General features: G+C 39.2%; 1 protein-coding gene across 5 annotated transcripts in view; it reads right to left on the bottom strand.

Annotated features, from left to right (window-relative positions):
* CDK14 (cyclin dependent kinase 14) overlaps positions 1-19,493 on the bottom strand; it is a 318,587-nt gene that overhangs the window by 182,270 nt on the left and 116,824 nt on the right. For all 5 annotated transcript variants that reach the window (XM_057432447.1, XM_057432444.1, XM_057432448.1 and 2 more), the window contains one exon: positions 200-294. In XM_057432447.1, the coding sequence (XP_057288430.1) occupies positions 200-294 (95 nt within the window). The remainder of the gene's footprint in view (positions 1-199; positions 295-19,493) is intronic.

Here is a 19,493-nt window from a genome sequence, read left to right on the forward strand (position 1 = left end):
TCTGTCTCTGAATCTGGTCCAGCCCAGCCTTCTACTTTTAGACCACTTCACACTACAAAGCATTATCTCTTATAGCCTCCATTCTTCTGAAGAAAGGGTTATTTTAGCCTGATCCATAGGTCATCAACAGTAAAGAGAGCTTTCCTATCAAATTCAATACACTCTACACCATACCCAGAACATTAGTTACTTTACTCACCACATATTCAAATACAAGTGTCAAGGTCTCCTTTGTGTGAATGATGTCATGAAGCAGCACAATATTAGCATGTTTCAGTCCTTTCAAAAGAGAAGCTGAAAAGCAAAACATACACGTTATCTTAAAAGGATCTAAATATTTTGCATTGTTTGGGGTTTTTAATAATTTTCTTTTAGTGACTTGGATGATTTTTTTGACATCTTAATTTCATACCCTGACAACAAGCAGTTGTACTTTAGTATCTTCTATGTCCATGAGTTCTACATGTTCAGTGTGTTTTTAGACTGTACCTTCCCATTCAGTACTATTTTCTTCACCTTGTTGGTCAAACTCAACATCACTTTGAGACAAAAATGAGCTGCAGCTAGAGATGCTTTCCTTATGCAGCCTCCTCTAAATTAATCGCTCATGTATGATCAACCAGATACCAAGTTCACTTCCACACTCAAAGATAATTTTTTCCCTCAGACAAAAGTCAAGCATGTCTTTTCAAAACATTATCTTCCCTGTTCAACACAACGGAGTTGCTTTCTAAATGAAATACAACATCTATCCTAAGAATAGTGTTTTACACAGTATCTCCTTTCTCTCAAACATAACACAGTTTTGATGGAACCATTTGTATTAGCTCATGAGAATAAATACATGGCATTTCTTCACCATATTTTGGGGGTTTTATAGCTCATGTTTTCAGACTACTGACAAAGACTTATTTAGTGAAATTCCAAGGTGATCTCTTCACTAAATTTCTTTTACACCATAATAAATACTTAATGTTCATACCATATTACATATTTAATGTTCCACAAGTCATGGCATATCTTAGCAAGATATGCTGACAAGCCATGTGCTGTTACCAATGTAATTCTGTTTGGTGGTGCCTTGTCGTCTCATACATACATCTAAGCAGGACTATCAGTCACCACAGCAAAGTAAATAATAGATATAAAGACATGAAAATGAGTGGCATATTTCTGTATTGTATGATTTGGAACTTTCTTGTCACCCTTCTTCTTTAATCAAACAAAATAATGAAGCACCAAAGATGTGTCTCACTCCACTACTGTGCAAAAAGGAAGCTAGAGAGCTCCCTATTACCCACCCTACTGAGAGTGCCGTGTCAGGCTGAGGTAACTCCCGGGGTCATCAGGCTTCAAATTAGGGTAAGTACATATGATCTCTCACACTGTGTTTTAAGAGCTCAATCTGACAAACCGATCGCTTAGAAAGCGACACAATAGCAAACAGCATCTGGCTCAATCAATGCTCCTCTATAAGCATCCTCAGCAGCAAAACTCTGGAGTTCACACTAGCAAGAAGGCAGATAGCAAAAAGGAAAACACCATAAGGACGCTTCAAAGTGAGTGTATCACAGATATTCTGATGACAGGATTGCAAACCTCCAGGAAAGCTCCATGATCAGGAAATAGTTAACCTTTCAACCTGGTTGAAGAGGTGAGAAGAAATGTTTCAAAAGAACATACTTTGGCCTGCACTCCCCAACTCACACTATTCAGGGAGTCAACACAGAGGAATCTTCCCAGTGCCCTGAACACATTGCCACTGAGATGCAAATCAGCTATTGCAATTACAATTATTATTTTAAAACAATTCATCAGTGCATGTCTAGTAACTTTTGACATTCTATATATTAAGTAAAAGCTTTTTTCTCAAAGGAAGAGCTATGCACAATTTTCATATGATCCTCATCTTAGAATCTGCAGAATTTCTTGGAGTAAAGCTCAGAGAGATCTGAATATGTTTGGGTTTTTTAAAAGGGCAACAATAAAAAATTGCTACTGGAAAAAGGTATGGATACAAACAATTGTCTGAAAAGTACCTCTGACCACACATGAGGACTTTTAACATAGGGGAACCCAAAGAAAAGTTCACACTGAGCTTTCACCAGCTCTTCCCTGAAACCCTGTCAAATTAGAATACATGCAGAGAGACTGGGAACATAAAAATTGCCTCCCAGCAGAGCCTGTGTCAAACTGTAACAGGATTTATGACCTCTGCCAGCTTCTGCAGTTTAGATCACCACCTAAGGCCTTTAATTCCTCTAGTTGGCCATTACTTTGTTGCTAAAATCTGTATATGGGTCATTAAAGCTTAAACAGGACATTGAAAGGCGCTTACCCTGAGGTCTTTCCTCTTCAGTCCCCTGCCCCACTCTTATTTATCTTCTCTAATATCCAATTCTCTCCTTGTATAGCCTCAATATTCAACATCTGCCATATATTACAAGAACTACAACACATCACCTACAGGGTGAGATTTCTGTCTTCTCTGTTAGTCAAAGTGAAATATAGTAAATAATGTAGCACAGAGAGCAAAATCATCTTAATTGCACTAACTTTACACTGAGGAAATAAGAAGTTAATTCCACTAACAACTTATACTGTGAGAAACCAAAGCATAACTGGTGTAAGTAAGAGAACTGCCCCATGTGCTCTTCTGTCACAACTTGTACCAGTGAGATTGCCTGTCTTCAGCTTTGTTGCTTTAAAAAAAGGGGGAAAATGGAAAAAAAAGAAAAGAAAAAAAAAACAAAAAAAACCCACCCAATTGTCTGAACTAGGAAAGCTGTTTCTTCCACAGAAGAGTACTTTAAAACAAAATGAAATATGAACCGGTGGTGCTTGGTGTGTGTTTTTCCAGAAACATCCCCTTTCAGAACAAACTACCCACAGACCTTCTCTTTTGGGCAACTTTTTGCTCAAAGGGGATAAAACTTAGATGAACTTCACTAATTCAAAGACAAAATCCAGAAATTCACATCCAAGGGAATGAAAAGAGTCCAGGGAATCCATTAGCATCAGCCTGAGACAAACTTAACTTCAACTTTGAAGCTGCCAATGCAGCTGCTCCTGGAGCTCAGAAAGAATCAGGTGCTGCTGTGCCTGGTGTTTCTTCTGGAAGAAAATAATTCTCCTAGAAAAGACCATCTCCACCCAGTGATTATCATCCCCAGATTTCACACAGAGTTGTTTTCTTTTAAGATAAAAAGACCAAATGTTGAAAAAGCACTGCAGCAATCCCAAAAGTGGGACCAATGCACTAGTACTCACTGTATCCTTAGCATGTATTTTTAAAAATAGCATTATATAATGCTGCTTCAAAACTGCTGGCACTCATTTTTTACCCTTCATATTAAATGTAAGATAAACAGATGGCAGCACTTTTAATTCATTTCCCCAAAGAGTTTTGACGAGGCACAGCAGCAAATAATACTACAGTGACACTTTTTTTAACATTCTGGACAAAATATTATATACATTTGAATTGGCAGGTGCTTGCTCTGTCACCTATGTTTGCACATTGCCTTACAGCAAATTCTAGCAGCAAAAAACAGGGCAGAAGAATTGATGGCATACTTCAATAATTAATGACATCCAAGATGGGAATTTCTGTTACTTGTACATAAGTTCATGACCTGAACCACTAAAAGCACCAATACTCAGCACTTCTCCATCAAGGGCTAATAACCGTATTTGCATACCTAAAGAAAACACACTGTATTTGCTTGAATAACCATCACCTCCAACAAGCAGATGCTCTCATCTATTATGAGCTCCTGGCAAGCTGCCTTATCACTTGTGTTGGTCAAGGAGCTTTTTGCTGATCCCAGATGAGCTTGGCTCTAAAGTACACTCACTCCACAAGCAAGGCAAGCCAGATGGAATGCAGCCAACTCTCACCCAAAACCTGACTAGCATCAGTAAATCAGTGCTTTGCTCCCTGGAGGGTTTACAGCATCAGCCCAAGCCTGACACTCTATTAAGAAAGCCTTGTGACTTTTAAATCAGCCTTGAGTTAGAGTGTTTTGAAAAAGGCTATTCTGGCTTGCCCATAAAGTAACATTTCACAGCTGTATGTCAAATTCAACATTACTGCCAACTCCCAGGCCACATGCAGGAAGAACTTTTCACCAGCAGCACTAGCAAAGACCGCACTTTCAGACATGGCAAGTACATTAAGCCTGAACATTAATTATGTTCCTAGGATCATCCTACCATGATTAATTCAGTCTTGCAATTCCTGACTATCACCTTGTTCTCACTCTGTGAGAAATCACAGTCTCCAGTGTAGACCTAGATAGAAGAATCACCTGTGATTTCCAAAGTGTCTCATATTACAGTGACCTGAAAACTTTTCTCAGCAGTAGCAGAAGAACTCAACCTCATACTGCTCATACTCACCATAAGGTACAACTGCCGCTGATACTCTCTTGGATTTCCTACTATATGCAAAAGCTCTGAAATTCTTGTCATTTCTCTAAAAAGCATAGCTATGAAAATGCCTGCTTTGCTCAGCATATAGTGGTTGAGGTGTCCTCTGGGGCTACCATACACCAGTGCTCACCACTTCCCATGCTGCTACTCACATACAGTGTTCACCCTTTCTCACTGTCACTCTAGGAGGACATCTCCCATTGTGAGAGTTTTACTCTTAGAGACAGCACATGATGGCGGTTTGCACCTATCTAATATTGTTAACGGCATCTTGGCTGCCCTGTTTAATTTCTGAGACACCAAATACGCACATTCTAGTCAGAAACACAAATCTGTGAAAGCAATTTGTTGTGCTTCAGAGCCAAACAAAGTATCTGCAAAATTCTGTGGCTTGTCACACTCTGCAGTCACAACAGTGCTCTCTGACAGAGTGCCAACTTCCCTGCACAAACTGTTGGGATAAGTCTCCGAGCTCTCCTGGAAAGGCATCTTTACCGAGAAAACATTCACAGGGTTTTTTTCCCCCCTCATCATGTCTTCTGAACAAACACACTCAGAAGTGTCTTGCTGTCTGTACAAACCAGGGAAGTTCTGCTTCCGTTCCCAGCAACTTATGCTTCCATCTACACATCTTTAATGGCAATTTTTAAAATTTGGCCCCAGAGCACAATGTCCTTTTTGCTTCTCATCCACTTCCCACACAGCAGGACTTTCTGTGTGAAAAACACTACTTACAATTCTAGCACAGAGGCAGGAATTCAGCACTCTGTTTGGTCTGCAGTAATAAATGTGCAGAAATTTCCTCCTCAGAAATGCAGTTCCCAAACCTACACTTTGCTGTTTTCCAGTTTATCCATCTAAAATAATTTCATATAAGCAAATAGCTTTGCTTTCCTACAACCCTAATACAACAAAATTCAATGCAGTTAATACTATACATTCTAGGTAAAAACCACACTGACCACACAGACTTCCCATCTCACCACAAGATATATTCTGCAGAAAGCTCATTATTTGTAATCCCAAATAATTGATTTTACAGCTGCACACCTCTAAATGCATGAAATTGGTCAGTTTCCACTCTGATCTTAGTGGACACAACTCAATAAAGATAGAGAGGCCACTGTTCAGCTTTGAAAAAAATTATAGGAGGAAGATTCTTAGCAAATTGTAAAAGAATCCATGAGCTACAAGAAGAACAGAAAAAGCACCAAATCGTGCCAATGGGCTATTACTCAGTCTTAGCTGAATTACAGCCTTCCTTTACAGCTAATTCCAATCTCATGATAGCCTCTTCTATATTTAACAAATAGTTCTTATTCTAGTTTTTAATAAGTAAATAATTAAAAAATATCAGCCTGGCATTAAGGAAGCAGACAGTGCTTCACATCCTTGCAAGAAAGGATTTGCTAGCCCTTTAACTGCAGGATGCTTTGCTGGAGGGACTACATGGATAACATTAGCTGCATCTGCCTCCTCAGGCAGAAATTCAGGCTGGCATGAGTGGGTTTAACTTTTAACCTAGAACTATTTTATTTCTATGAAATTTCATATAAAATTTCTACTTGGTGCTCCTACTACACTATATTAGTGTAGTAGAATCATAGAATAGTTAGGGTTGGAAAGGACCTTAAGATCATCTAGTTCCAACCCCAGTGCCACAGGCAGGGAAACCTCACACTAAACCATGCCACCCAAGGCCTCGCCCAACCTGGCCTTGAACACTGCCAGGGATGGAGCATTCACAACCTCCCTGGGCAACCCACTCCAGTGCCTCACCACCCTTACAGTAAAGAACTTTTTTCTTATATCTAACCTGAACTTCCCCCGTTTAAGTTTGAACCCGTTACCCCATGTCCTATCACTACAGTCTCTAATGAAGAGTCCCTTCCCAGCATCCTTATTGGCCCCCTTCAGATACTGGAAGGCTGCTTTGGGGTCTCCATGCAGCCTTCTCTTCTCCGGGATGAACAGCCCCAAATTTCTCAGCCTGTCTTCATACAGGAGGTGCTCCAGTCCCCTGATCATCCTCATGGCCCTCCTCTGGACTTGTTCCAGCAGTTCCATGTCCTTCTTATGTTGAGGACACCAGAACTGCACACAATACTCCAGGTGAGGTCTCACAAGAGCAGAGTAGAGGGGCAGGATCACCTCCATTGACCTGCTGGTCGAGCTCCTTTTGATGCAGCCCAGGATATGGTTGCCTTTCTGGGCTGCAAGCGCACACTGAAGCTGGCTCATGTTCATTTTCTCATTGACCAACACCCCCAAGTCCTTCTCCGCAGGGCTGCTCTGAATCTCTTCTCTGCCCAACCTGTAGCTGTGCCTGGGATTGCTCCGACCCAGGTGTAGGACCTTGCACTTGGCATGGTTAAACTTCATGAGGCTGGCATCAGCTCACCTCACAAGCGTGTCAAGGTCCCTCTGGATGGCATTCCTTCCCTCCAGGGTATCAACCAAACCACACAGCTTGGTGTCATCGGCAAACTTGCTGAGGGCGCACCCAATCCCACTGTCCATGTCAGCGACAAAGATGTTGAACAAGACCGGTACCAACACTGATCCCTGAGGGACACCACTCGTTACTGGTCTGCAGCCGGACATTGCGCCATTGACCACAACTCTTTGTGTGCGGCCATCCAGCCAGTTCTTTATCCACCGAGTGGTCCATCCATCAAATTGGTGTCTTTCCAATTTAGAGACAAGGGTGTCATGCGGGACAGTGTCGAATGCTTTGCGCAAGTCCAGGTAGATGACATCAACTGCTCTGCCCCTGTCCATCAGTTCTGTAGCCCCATCATAGAAGGCCACCAAATTGGTCAGGCAGGATTTCCCCTCAGTGAAGCCATGCTGGCTGTCACCAAGCACCTTGTTGATTTTCATGTGCCTTAGCATGCCTTCCAGGAGAATCTGTTCCAAGATTTTGCCAAGCAAAATTAGTAGTATGTTATTAAGGAAGAAAACTAGAAAAAGAGTGTGTGTAACAACACCCAGTAACCTTCAGAGGTTCTTCTCTTCTTCTCTTCTCTTCTCTTCTTCTATGGCTGTAGAGCCCCTAAGCAAAAAAGCAGGTCACAGACCTGCTGAAACCTCTTTGCCTATTGAACTGGAACAAAGCATTGGAAGGACTGATCAAACAAGCTCTGAAAAGCATTACTGTATATTAATCTAAATAAATACAGAGAAGACTGCTGCCATGTGAAATGAACGTCTCTTTTATTATGTTCTAGATATAAATTTACACATTGTGTATTGTTCCCAATGCTCTTAAGACACAAGTACAGATGGAGGTTACAAATAATGAGACATCATCCTATTAAAGCTAAACTCTCATGGAAAAAGACTGTAATATGATACTGCTATCTTGTAGCAGCCAGACATGTCTTGCCTTCACTGCCTATTTCAGCATGTAAGAGGAGGAAACTGTGTAAACCAAAAATAAATATGTCAGCGTGTACAGAAAACAACTCTACAGTGCAGGTAACATGTAAAAGCATATACAGCATGATTGGGACTAATAAACACAACCTACTAATAAAAATGTCACTTTGTTATTAGTTGTTATTAGTCTTGGTATCTTGCTGAATTTCAGACACAGTTTTCACATAAATAGCTATCTACCTTAGAACGACTTCTCTGGGAGTTTTCAGTCTAAACAGTTCTTCCCATTTCCCAAAAAACAGGCTATAGTAACAGCAACTTCTGTAACCCACTGAACAAATTTCCCCTTTAAAAAAAAACCAACCCAACCTCTAAACCCCATGTTTTGGAGGAGATTAAAAAACTGGAAACACAGAGGCCTTGCAAATAGGAATAAACATTCTCCATGAAAATCCTCTAAATTTGGTCAAGTTATAGGCTTTTATAATGGCCTCTTTGCATCAGGATGACTATCAGCAGTGTGAAAGAAAGGAGGAATACAGGAACGGAGAGAGGTCACAAGGGGCTGCGTGACAATGGCTAGGTAAGGAGAAAGAAAAGCCAGGGGACCACCAAACAGCCTTCACAGGTGGAAAAATGGACAAAGTGGAAAGTAAAAGCATGTAGACAAAGCAGAAAAGAGATAAGACACAGAGCATGAAATGAGCAAGCCTCAAACTTAACGGAAAGTTGACAAGAGCCTACGGAAACTAGCACATTTTCTCCACTGATGCCCATCTCAGAACCTAAGATTTCCACAGATTACCAAACCACTGCTTTCAGCAGAAATCAATGAAAATTCCTGGCAGTTTTCCTAATTTTCCTCCAATTTCAGTCTACAGACAGAAGCAACCTATGACAGCTACCAGCCAGCATTTCAGTTTGAGCAGAACCGTGTGAGAGCTTGCAAACATGATGAAACACTGGAGTGCAGATGCAACACCAGAAAATGGAATATGTATTTCCACTTGCTTTTCCAAACATTAAGAAAACTACATAAACAAAAATCGGAATTAAGATGAATGCCAAGCCAAGTGCTCAAAGCAAAGACTGACTACAATTATAGGGGCTTCTGCAATGCTAACTCAGCTTCTGCAAGATACACATTCCTAAAGTCACTACCATGAGATAAGCCAGGGCACAAGCTTTCAGCACACAGCAGCTTCATATCTATCTTGCATTTATCTCATGTTTTGACAACCTGTAAGTTCACAGCCTAACTTATCCTGCAGTGACCAACTTGTCTGCTTGCACCCGTTAACTTTTCCCAGCTCCTTCATTTTTTTTTTTTCCACAGATGAAAGAAGTGGTTGCTTTAGTTTTATACAAGCCCAGGTATGAACTTGATCCAGCTTTATTGCCCACCAGTGGAAGGACTTTGTCCATCCATCAGAGAAGCTGGATCAAGTCAGAAGAAAACCAACCTGATTTCTACTCTTATCTCTACCAGTGGCTGAGCATCACATTGTGACTCAAGCTGGTATCACCATCACTTTCCTCATTTTCTGAAGATTTCAACCTCTGATCTTCGCTTACACTTATCACAACCACAGAGTGCACACAATTATTATAAAACCCCAAGCAACATTGTACACTGATATTACCCAATGCTATGCAAATACTTTGAAAGTCATCCCAAGATCATCATTTAAAAGAACTCTCAGCAAGTGGTGTGCTAAGATTAAGAAATATTTAAGTAGTCAGAGTACAGTGACAAGAGTTCTAGAAAATCTCAAAACCATCTGCATTTTAATAATACACAGTAGGTGCATATAGCTGGAGCCACATATCAAGAACACAGACTTAAATTAAGCATTCATCATCCGACACAGGCAAAGATCACACAGCAGGAGGAAACATGGTGCTGTTGCGTAGTTAAGGAATGAAAAGTACAAGCAGAAGGAAAAAATAAAGTTTGCACATGTAAACTTAATTCTGACAGCTTCTGAATGATTGACTTTGTAACTGCAATAAAGTTCCTCTGTTGTAAACTGTATACCCGCAATATTGGTATTACACTGTCTAAACAAGTGACTAAATAACTGAGCACCAGTACTGAAACTCGTGCCCTGCTGAAGTCAGCGTGAGATTTGTTACTCACTTTTCCCAATGCATGAATACAAGAAATCACTTAACCATATGCACCTGCAGTGAATGTTTTGTTTTACATAGAAGACAGTAAGGCGTTCTAGGAAAGGATGTTGCCTACCAGAATACTTTAACTTCTACTTACAAGCGAAGAATTCTACAGAAAAGCTGTTTTCCTAAAAAACATTACTTTTGCTGTGTTTCTCAGTGGGCCCTTTCCTTCAGCAAAAATGATGCACAAAAAGCAGACAGATTTGTCAGCACACACTTTAGGCTGCAGGGGAAAAAAAGGCTTGCGGCATATGTCTTGCTGTTTTTCAAAGGAGTGAGACAGGAGCCTTTAAAGGATCATGTCAATTCTCTTCTTCTCGGTGGGTGAGAATCAACATGCCTCTTCACCCATACCTGGAAAATAATCCTGGCATGAACATAGCATTGCTTTGTCTCTTGTTGAATGATTTAGAGGTTAAAGAAAGGCAGTCTCAGTAGAAAGCTAGCAAATATTTATTTTTGCAAATATTTATTTTTACATATATTTTAGTAAGCAAAATCATTCACAGTGAAAATAAGGCATACTGTTCTGTAACTGAAAAGTATGTGGAGTGAGTATTCTAAAAGAACAAGGACTTCATAATCAAATAAATAAAATCCAGTCATAATTTAACTCACATTAAGGAGCAGCTTAAAATAATGAGCTAGTAGACATTAAAGCATAATTACAATATGAATATTGGGAACGTTTAAAAACATTTTTAAGGGCAGGAAATAACCTTAATTCTGGCTAGATCTCTGATGTCTGTTACAAGATCTGTATTCAGATTTTCTTTCAAAAAAAAATGCTAAGCATGCAGCTACAAAATGGCAAGATTCCCTCAAGTAACTTGTAAACTAATTTCCAACATGAAAAAAAAAAAGCAGCAATAAAGTGATGAAGCAAGCTGGCACACACTACAGCAGCAAAACCCAATGATCATTCAAGTGAAGGTTACATTTTTTTCCCAGACTAAATCAGGTGAAAGAGATTGTATCAGAAACTGCTAGCAAGGCTGTACCACCAACAGCAAAGTGAGAACACTGGTGGTCATCCACTTGGCATCATCTGAAAATACGGTTTAAATGTTGTTCTCATATGTAAAGGCAATATCAGCTCTCAAGAAAAGGTTTATGCTCTCCTCCTTCTGTCTTTGCCTGGGTGCCTCTGGGTATTGTCTCAGTTCTCTCCTTGTCATTTAACTCTTGCAGTTCATAGAACACATTAACAATATTAATTGAGTATAAGGTGCAAGGAATTGGGAGAAAAGAGAAAACCCAGACCCCCACCATTTTTGCTTCATTCACCTTGGAATATAACTGAATCTAAATCAGAATGAATGAAAACTTTACAAATTTACATTTAAATGACAGTTAAGATCTGTATTACCACATCGCAGTCTAGAGCAGCATGTGCTTTATTTAAATTTTATGGACATTGTTCAACTTTGAAATTTGCATTTAAAGGACAAATTATTTCCTTTAAGCAAAAGATGGCAAGCCCTGTATGTTTCTTTAAAAAGCATCTGGCCCTCAGAGAAAGCAGGAGAGGTGCTAGAACAGAAAAAATGGGCTGAAGGAATGTCTCAACTTCACAGAGTTGACAGCCACAGCTGACAGTGACAGGGCGATGCAAAAGTTAAGCAATGCTTAGAAGAAACCTAGTTGAGATAAGCTAGTCATTTCTACCCTCCTATTTTTGCCAAAAACATCCCCATAATTTTCAAGTACAGATTCACAATTACCTCTGTAGATGCATGACACCAATCAAACTATGGATCTAAATCCATATTGGAAGGCATTCTGAGCAACAACATAATTAAAACACACCCAAGAAATGTGAGAAAATACATTAAAGGGATCTGCCAGCATAACCCATTAACACCACAGGTGGTAAGACTTTTATTTTTTTTTTTAAAAGGCCAACTCAACAGCCAACAGCTTGTCTGTCTACTACATACAGATATAAAACATCACTTCCAAGCCCCCTTGAAAATTTACTCAGTTCTTCTATCCTGTTGTGTCATGCATCAATTATAATTACAGCAATTTGCTGTTTGCTTTTCCAGATAAAATTCTTTTTATGGAATCATAGTAATTAAGAATGACAGTAGCAAAATTGATAGCACTGCCTCTTAAAGTACCAGTTCCTGTAGGATGACACTATTGCCTTGCCAAACCTTAAACAAATGCCCTCATCTTTTACAGTTTGTGTCTAACAGTGTTTGTTCCAGTCAAAACAGGTCAGCCTTTTCCAAGAGAGGACTAGAGAACAAATATGCTCTTTAATGTTGCTGACCTTTTCTTCAAACAGTTCTCAGATCTCCTGCACCGAAAGGCGGCCTTCAAACGGTACACTTCAGGTCAAGGACATGCTTTTTCTCATTTCTGTGAAAATCTGTTCAATTTGTCAAAGTTTACATCTAGTCAGTGGAAAGTTGTCCTTTAAAGTTGCACTTTAGCAGCTAAAATCTGTCAGAGAATCTATCCTCCCTGAGCATGCTTAAACATTCAGATATTTGGCAGAAGCATTAGAAGTTTGAGCCAGGAAGTCTGGAATCCAATATCAGTTATAGATGGGACAGTGTCAGCAGCAAAATTCTTTGAACAGCTTCCCAAAAAATACATCCCAAACCTGTTCTTGGCCAAACACATCTCCAAGTCCTTTGCTCAATTTCTGCTCCCACCTCTCTTCAACCCCACTAATGACATAAAACGTGGGAAACACTAGCCGTGTTCAAGCAGACTCCCCATTTCCACCCCAGTTAGGTGGAAGTCCAGTCAAAGTCACTGACCCTTCTCATCTTCCTTTTACTGCTTTCTACACCTTGTGCTCTTTGAATGGCCTCTGTAATCCGCATTCTACCAGACCCACTGTTGTAATCTTCTTCTAATCCTCTTCCTGAGATCTTCACACCAACATCTATTCTTAACCACCACTCCTCCTAGTTCTCCTCTCTCCCACTGCCCAAGCATAGAGAGTGCCAAGCATTTCAGTGGAGCAGTCTTCTTCCAGGCTGCCAGGGCACAGTAGAAAGAGGAGAAAGAGGTCTAAAGGGAAAACAGGAGGGAAAGGGAGATAAAAATGCATGGTAATGCATGCAGAGCTTTTAACTCTGTCAATATCAGAAAAAAAAACATAATTAAATACAGAACAGGGGGAGGTATGGGGTTGACGCTTTTGCATTAAGATTGCCACATAAAAAGCCAGTTGCACAAGGGGACTTGAATACCATTCACAAGCTTGGGACAAGACAAACAAACCAAAACTCAAGCGCTTAAATCTTGGTTCATCATCCCAGATAGTACATGAGCCTGGAGATAAAAACAATTCTTTAGTGGGTCTTTTCAAATCTGTCTTGTTTATTTTTATAGCTGAACACAGAAGTGACTTGCTAACCAAACACTAGACATGAAGCTTTTTGTCCCTGAGGAGAAATGGAAGAGAAAACAAACTGGGCACCTTAGCAAGCAGCAGGATCTAGGAGGAAAACTACAATGTACCTGGGCCACTGTATTTCTCTGTAACTTCCATTTTCAGAAAGACTAAAGCAAATAAAACAGCAACAGGTTGTGTGGCTGAATCAGTAAGTGTAACAGCTGCTCCAGATGATGATCTTCCTTGTTATTTGCAAAAATCAAGTGATGAGAAAAATCAGGCTTTAACTGTTCATTTGATTTGACCAAGCACAGATTAGACTAGACTACTCTGTGTATCAGTACGCCAGTATGCTGCCAATGGGGGACCTGAACATCAAAAAGATACTGGATATGATCTCCTTATAAATGTACCAGTATCAGGTGGTCAAAGAGGAGACTCTAACATGTCACCAACTGAACCCAAACAAGCCTGCCTAACATAGACACAAGATTCCTCACTGCTGTGCAACTGCACAGAAGTTCAGTGTAAGTAACAACGATGCTATGCACATAGGACCAAGGCTCAAGAATACAACACCACCACACTGCTTTGAAGCAGTCTGAACCTCTGAAAGTCTTTGGAATGCATGTTGCTCTAAATAAGCCTTTTCCAAGCAACTCTTGAAGCAAGTTCACCTGCAACAGTGTTTTGACATACTGCAAAAGGTCAAAACCAAAGTAAGAACATCTTAACATGCAGGAAAACACAGCTCAAGCACTATTAAGTCCTTGGAGCTTTTTACTAGTCATGTGCTGCTCACCATCACTTCATCCCAAGTAAATTAATGAATGACTTCAACAAAGCCACCAGATATTGTGGGCTGAGTTCTTCTGCCAAGGGAACACAGTCTGACCTGAAAAAAGTTACAAGAAAAAATAGAGAAGCGCATACCATAGATACTAATGAACTTCCTTCATCAACATGGCTAGTTAGTGTGTATGTTACATCAGGCATTTTGCAGCAGCAAGCTGCACCTCTGGAACTTACTAAATGAGGAATACTAAATCAGTGTTCCAATACATGCCAGAAAACTTTGGCTAAAAATCAAGAACTGATTACATCCAAAAGTCCAAGAGTACATCCCAGTTCAGATATGCATATGAAAATTGTGGCAGCCAAAGTGCTAACGCTCACAAGGCTAAACATCCTCCCTAAATTCCCACCTCAGTTCAATATTTCAAATAGCATCAGCCCCGTGAAAGCAGAACAGAAATGTTCCCAAACAGAAAAAAGAAAGATCAGTCCATGAAATAGGCACAGGAACACTACTCATTTATTTCTAATTAGGGCTCAGCATTCCAGTGATGACAGATCACAGACTTCAATAGGCCCATCAAAATGCCACTTGCCCAGCTGGTTAGGATGCTTGCATATGACAACCTGATAACATTTGGAACAAACAGGCGAGATCTTCACAGATAAACAAACCTGGTCTGAGGTGGTAAAACACATTCCTCAAGTTCTCTGTGACCACAGTAAGTTACAGATAAAATATTAAGAACCATTTATTTAAGAAACTATAGTTGGGTATCCATTTCTTGAAGGTATCTTTAATCCTGACTCTATAATGAGTGCTACACATCATAGGAACTGCCATGGAGTCACTGCCATGACGGAATGTGTAATTATCTGCTGGCATTTTCCCAGCATTTTGTTGGGCTTTAAGAAATGTTGTTACTAAAACTTAGTCCTTTTGTACAGTTTTGCTTTCAGATCATTCCAGGAACTTTTATAAACTCGTCTACATAAGTCTCAAAGATGCAGATTTATAATTCTGTCAATGATTTTACAAGGTTAATGGCCTCTTCAATTAAAATGAGAAGCTGATCAATGAGAAGATGCATTATTTTAAATTTATGCACTTTAGTCAACCATAAACCCAGCAACTTCTGCAAAGAACTTGGATGTTTGAACCAAAGTAAAACTAACCTTTTTGCTGACAGCTCCAAAGCAATGAACAGAAAGGGTTAATGGTGTGCTTAGACTCTGAAGTATTTTGAAACTTTAAATCCTAAGAATAGAGATTAACACAATTGCTATTTTAGTTTTCAGACCTAAATGTGTCAGAGAAATGCTTTTACTCCAGAAGTATAATTTAAAGTAGACACACACCAGAATAAGAGATCACATTGTGATACTGAAGTCTCAGAAACATAAATTCTCTTTTCAGAAGCATATTTATTGTCCAACACGGTTTTAATTTAAATTAAACTTCATTTTATTTTTTTTATTTAAAACTTTCTAGTATATTTTTAAATAAATGAATTTAATTAGAACTAACTAGCAATGATAATAAAAGATCCAAGTCCCTTACTCAAAAAATACATTCAATCCATCTAAAAGGAAGTCAATGGAGACTTGAAACTGTCATAAAATTTGTTTAAAAATTTCATATCATGCCTTGATTTTTTTTATTGAATTAGTTGACATCCATTAGCAAGTGAAAGGATAGATCACAACGTATGCTTTTTAAGTTCAGATAATCTGAAGCTGCAATAACTATAGCCCAAAGAACTTGATTTAACAGCAATAGCACATCAGAAGTTCATTCTAGGAAAAAATGAAAATAATAAAATCCCCTGACACTTAAGGGTTTTTTTAAGATCCAACAGTTTCCTATTGCCTCAGAGAGGTTAGAATTTGCTTCATGCTCTTGAACTCCGATCAGGAGTTATTCATGTGCAAAGAAACAAATTCTCTAAATGTGACATTCTACCTTCTTGTCCAGTCATAAAAATGCGTAAAAAGTGTGAATGCATGGGCTGATGGCAAGATGGGAAGGTTACTAATGCAATTCATAAGCCTTTTGGACTACTGGAAGAAATCTGACAGGTGTTAAGAAAGTCTTGAACCCATTATCCAAAGCTATATATGCTTACAGGTTATTTAGTTTGACCTCCTCAATAGAAGGAGCAATTTTCAAGCTCATAAATTTTTACTGAGCATATTTTTAGAAAGACATCCATCCTTTCACAACAACCCAGCTGTAAAAATGCCCCAGCCCTCATCCACATTTGGCAGAGAGGGAAGTCCATCTAATCCTTAACACTGATAACTTAAGCAAAGCCTGTTTAATCAGGCTTTGAATGGAGACTATACATTGCTCCAAAACCTTTTCTTTTACCTTTATATAGATTTGTACTTATTTGTGCAAGCAAGGCTGAGAGCAGCATACAGACACCCATCAATACCTATCACTTGAATTTTGTTTGTGAGCCACAGCTACAATCCTTAGCTTCTCCACTGGCATGCAAAATAAAGCATTTTTGATTATGCAAATAGTCCTTTGCTTTGTGAATAGGGTCTCAAGTGATTCAAATGTTAATTCTGTTAAAAATCTTGATGCAAAGCCAGTATTTCAACCATGTCAGCTTTATAACCAAGACTTTCTGAGAAAATGCATAACTGCAAATTGAAAAAATGTCTTTTAGGGCCACAAATACATTTGAGCTAAAGTAACCTGGAAAAGTGTAGAAGTTCTTTACAGCTTTTTCTCAATGGGCCTAGACCTGCTGGGTTTTGCTTTGTGTTAGATGCCCATTCACGAACTAGCAGTTTCCTACCACTGGCAATGTAGAAACTGCTGTGCTAAGAAAACCAGAAATGAAACAAAAGCAAATTTTTACCCTGTCCAAGTTCAACGTGCTGAATGTTTGGTGTTTGTGTCTGCTTGTTTTCTTAATAAAACCCTCACACAGTCCACCGAATGTTTGTATGAAAATGTTCTCACCAGTATTAAACACATTTTTTAAGCCCTTACAGCACACAAGAGCAAGTGTGAGTCCTAGATTTCAAAGAAAGAGGGGGAAAGGGAAGTGAGAGTGTGTGTTATCCTGCCATTTGAGAGGGAAATATTTAAATGTGCACGTAGAAATGTGTACCAAGTACACATTTCCAGTTTTACACATTTTTTCCAGTTATAAAATTTTGGAAACACTTGGACCACATAAAAGTAGGTCAATTTTGACTGCTTCAAGAACATCAAAAGACAATTACTTAGCAACTTTTTCTTTTTATTCTCCAAGTACAGTTTTGATTTTTTTCTTTTTTTAGTCAGTTGCATCTAACCTATCACAGCAACTTGGGTCACTTTGTCCTCTCAAGTTTTAACAGATATGAGGGGAAGGAAGGATGTTTGCAGACGGAAGCCAGCCATGCCAACATTGCTGTCAACCCTATCTGGGAAGCTAGCATGCTGGTACACCAAGATTCCTACCACTCTCTTAACTTTCTTGATTGCTTTTGCTCAGAGAAAACCAGGTGATGATTATGACTAAATGACACACGAGGATATTTGTTATATTATTACCTAAGCTGTACAACTAAGATGTGCTTCAAGGAGCTAACTCTCAGCTTAAGTTACCTATAGATAAAAAAAGGGTGTCAGAAGCTTCCACAAGCAGATCCAGAGCAAAGAGTTAAATACTTAAAATTAGCTGTCATTGACTGTGCAAGTTTTGAGCATTTTCCCAAGACAAAATCCAGAGAATCCTTATTCACATTAACCCCTTCCTAAACCTGAAGTGACAGTCAAACAAAATTGGTCAGTACCACTTCTGCACTGATTAAGGGAATCAAGCTTCACAAAGCAAGGACAACAAGCTATATCAGATCAGAATGGATACAAATCACCAAATCTGACACAGCTAATATTCTTATTAACAAGGCTTCCTCCATTCATTTTGTTCTTAGTTCACTTTTTGATTAGCTCCAGATAAATCTGCTGAAAACTGAGAAGTTTTGGACATTTGTGACAATTAGCTCAGACCTTAAAAAAATCAGAAACACACAGTTCCAGATTCTAGAGTTGCATATCCATAGTGATGACTTTTGGACTCCACTGGCATGGCTCGTATTTTAATAAATGGGTCAGAGGTGGAAGGTCACAATATCCTATTACCAGTCTCTGAACCATCCAGCTCCCCTTCATCTCAGCAGAAAAATGCAATACATTATCAGCTACTTTTTTTATATTGCTTACTTGGGAGGAACATTCCAAAGTAAAATAATGCGGACATTCATTTTCGTTGCTTTGAAGAAGACATTAAAGGTCAGCTTCTAATTCTGAAATGCTACTCTCTTCATACTGATTATAAAAGCTGAAAGCAGTAACTCCACCCATGCTGCAAGAAGCAATACCATTATGAAGCTTGTATTTCAGCTTCCTACAACTCCTGAATGATAAATCTCCCACCTCTCCCAGCAAAAAAAATGAACAAATGTGCTTGCAATACAATCTTCAGGCTATGGAAAAACAGAGGAAAAGCAGCAGTGCTGTCTCCTGAAGGAACAGCTGGACCCAGACAACTGTGCCTACAGCAGCCAGCAGGTAGATCAAAGTAAACTCCAGACTGTGAAGAAACAGAAAACAAAAACAAGGTGGGGGGGGAAGAAAGAATGCACTGGGCTTTTTCCTCACATACATAATTTCAATGTAAGTTGCATTTGCAAACAATTTTCCCACTGTTTTAACTATAACTGATTTTTTTTTTCCTATGAGAAAGGTATTAGTGCATGCTTCTTACTGATTACAGTGGCTGCTGCCCTATTTCATGCCAGTACAAACATGCAAGCTACTGAAAATTTCCCAGGTATTTCAAAGTTTAGAAACAATTCATGCTTAAAATCTTCAGAGAAGTACTATGATCTAAATACAGCATTTTATCATACTGTGATTTTTTACTTGCCTCAGTACATGACATATTTAAGGAAGAACTGGATCATTGCCAGAAAATATGGGAATAAAAGGCAGCAGAGCAAAATACTGCAGTAGCCTTGTCCTTTCAGGCTGCCTCTGTTCTCAACAAGCAAGCCTCTACTGAAGGCATGGTCCCATCATTTGCAAATTAGGTTCGTTCTCTCTTTGATACAGGAGTGATTTATATAGATATTAAAACAGAATAGTATCTTGTGTATGGAAAGAGACTGATGGTGATTATTTTAGGACCTGTTTATAAAGAAGTAACAAATTTCCAATAAACTACCTGTGGTTTTTTTTCAAAGGGGGAAGTAGGGGGAAAGTAGTTATTAGGTTGTAGACAGAAGCTTTGAAAGCAAAGTTACTGTTCTAGATCCAGCAGTAGCAAGTGTCTGTCTTCAT

Source organism: Pezoporus wallicus, unplaced genomic scaffold (assembly GCF_028554395.1).
Source record: "Pezoporus wallicus isolate ANWC-B61680 ecotype Strahan unplaced genomic scaffold, APGP_CSIRO_Pwel_v1 scaffold_2584, whole genome shotgun sequence".
NCBI classification, from domain to species: Eukaryota; Metazoa; Chordata; class Aves; order Psittaciformes; family Psittacidae; genus Pezoporus; species Pezoporus wallicus.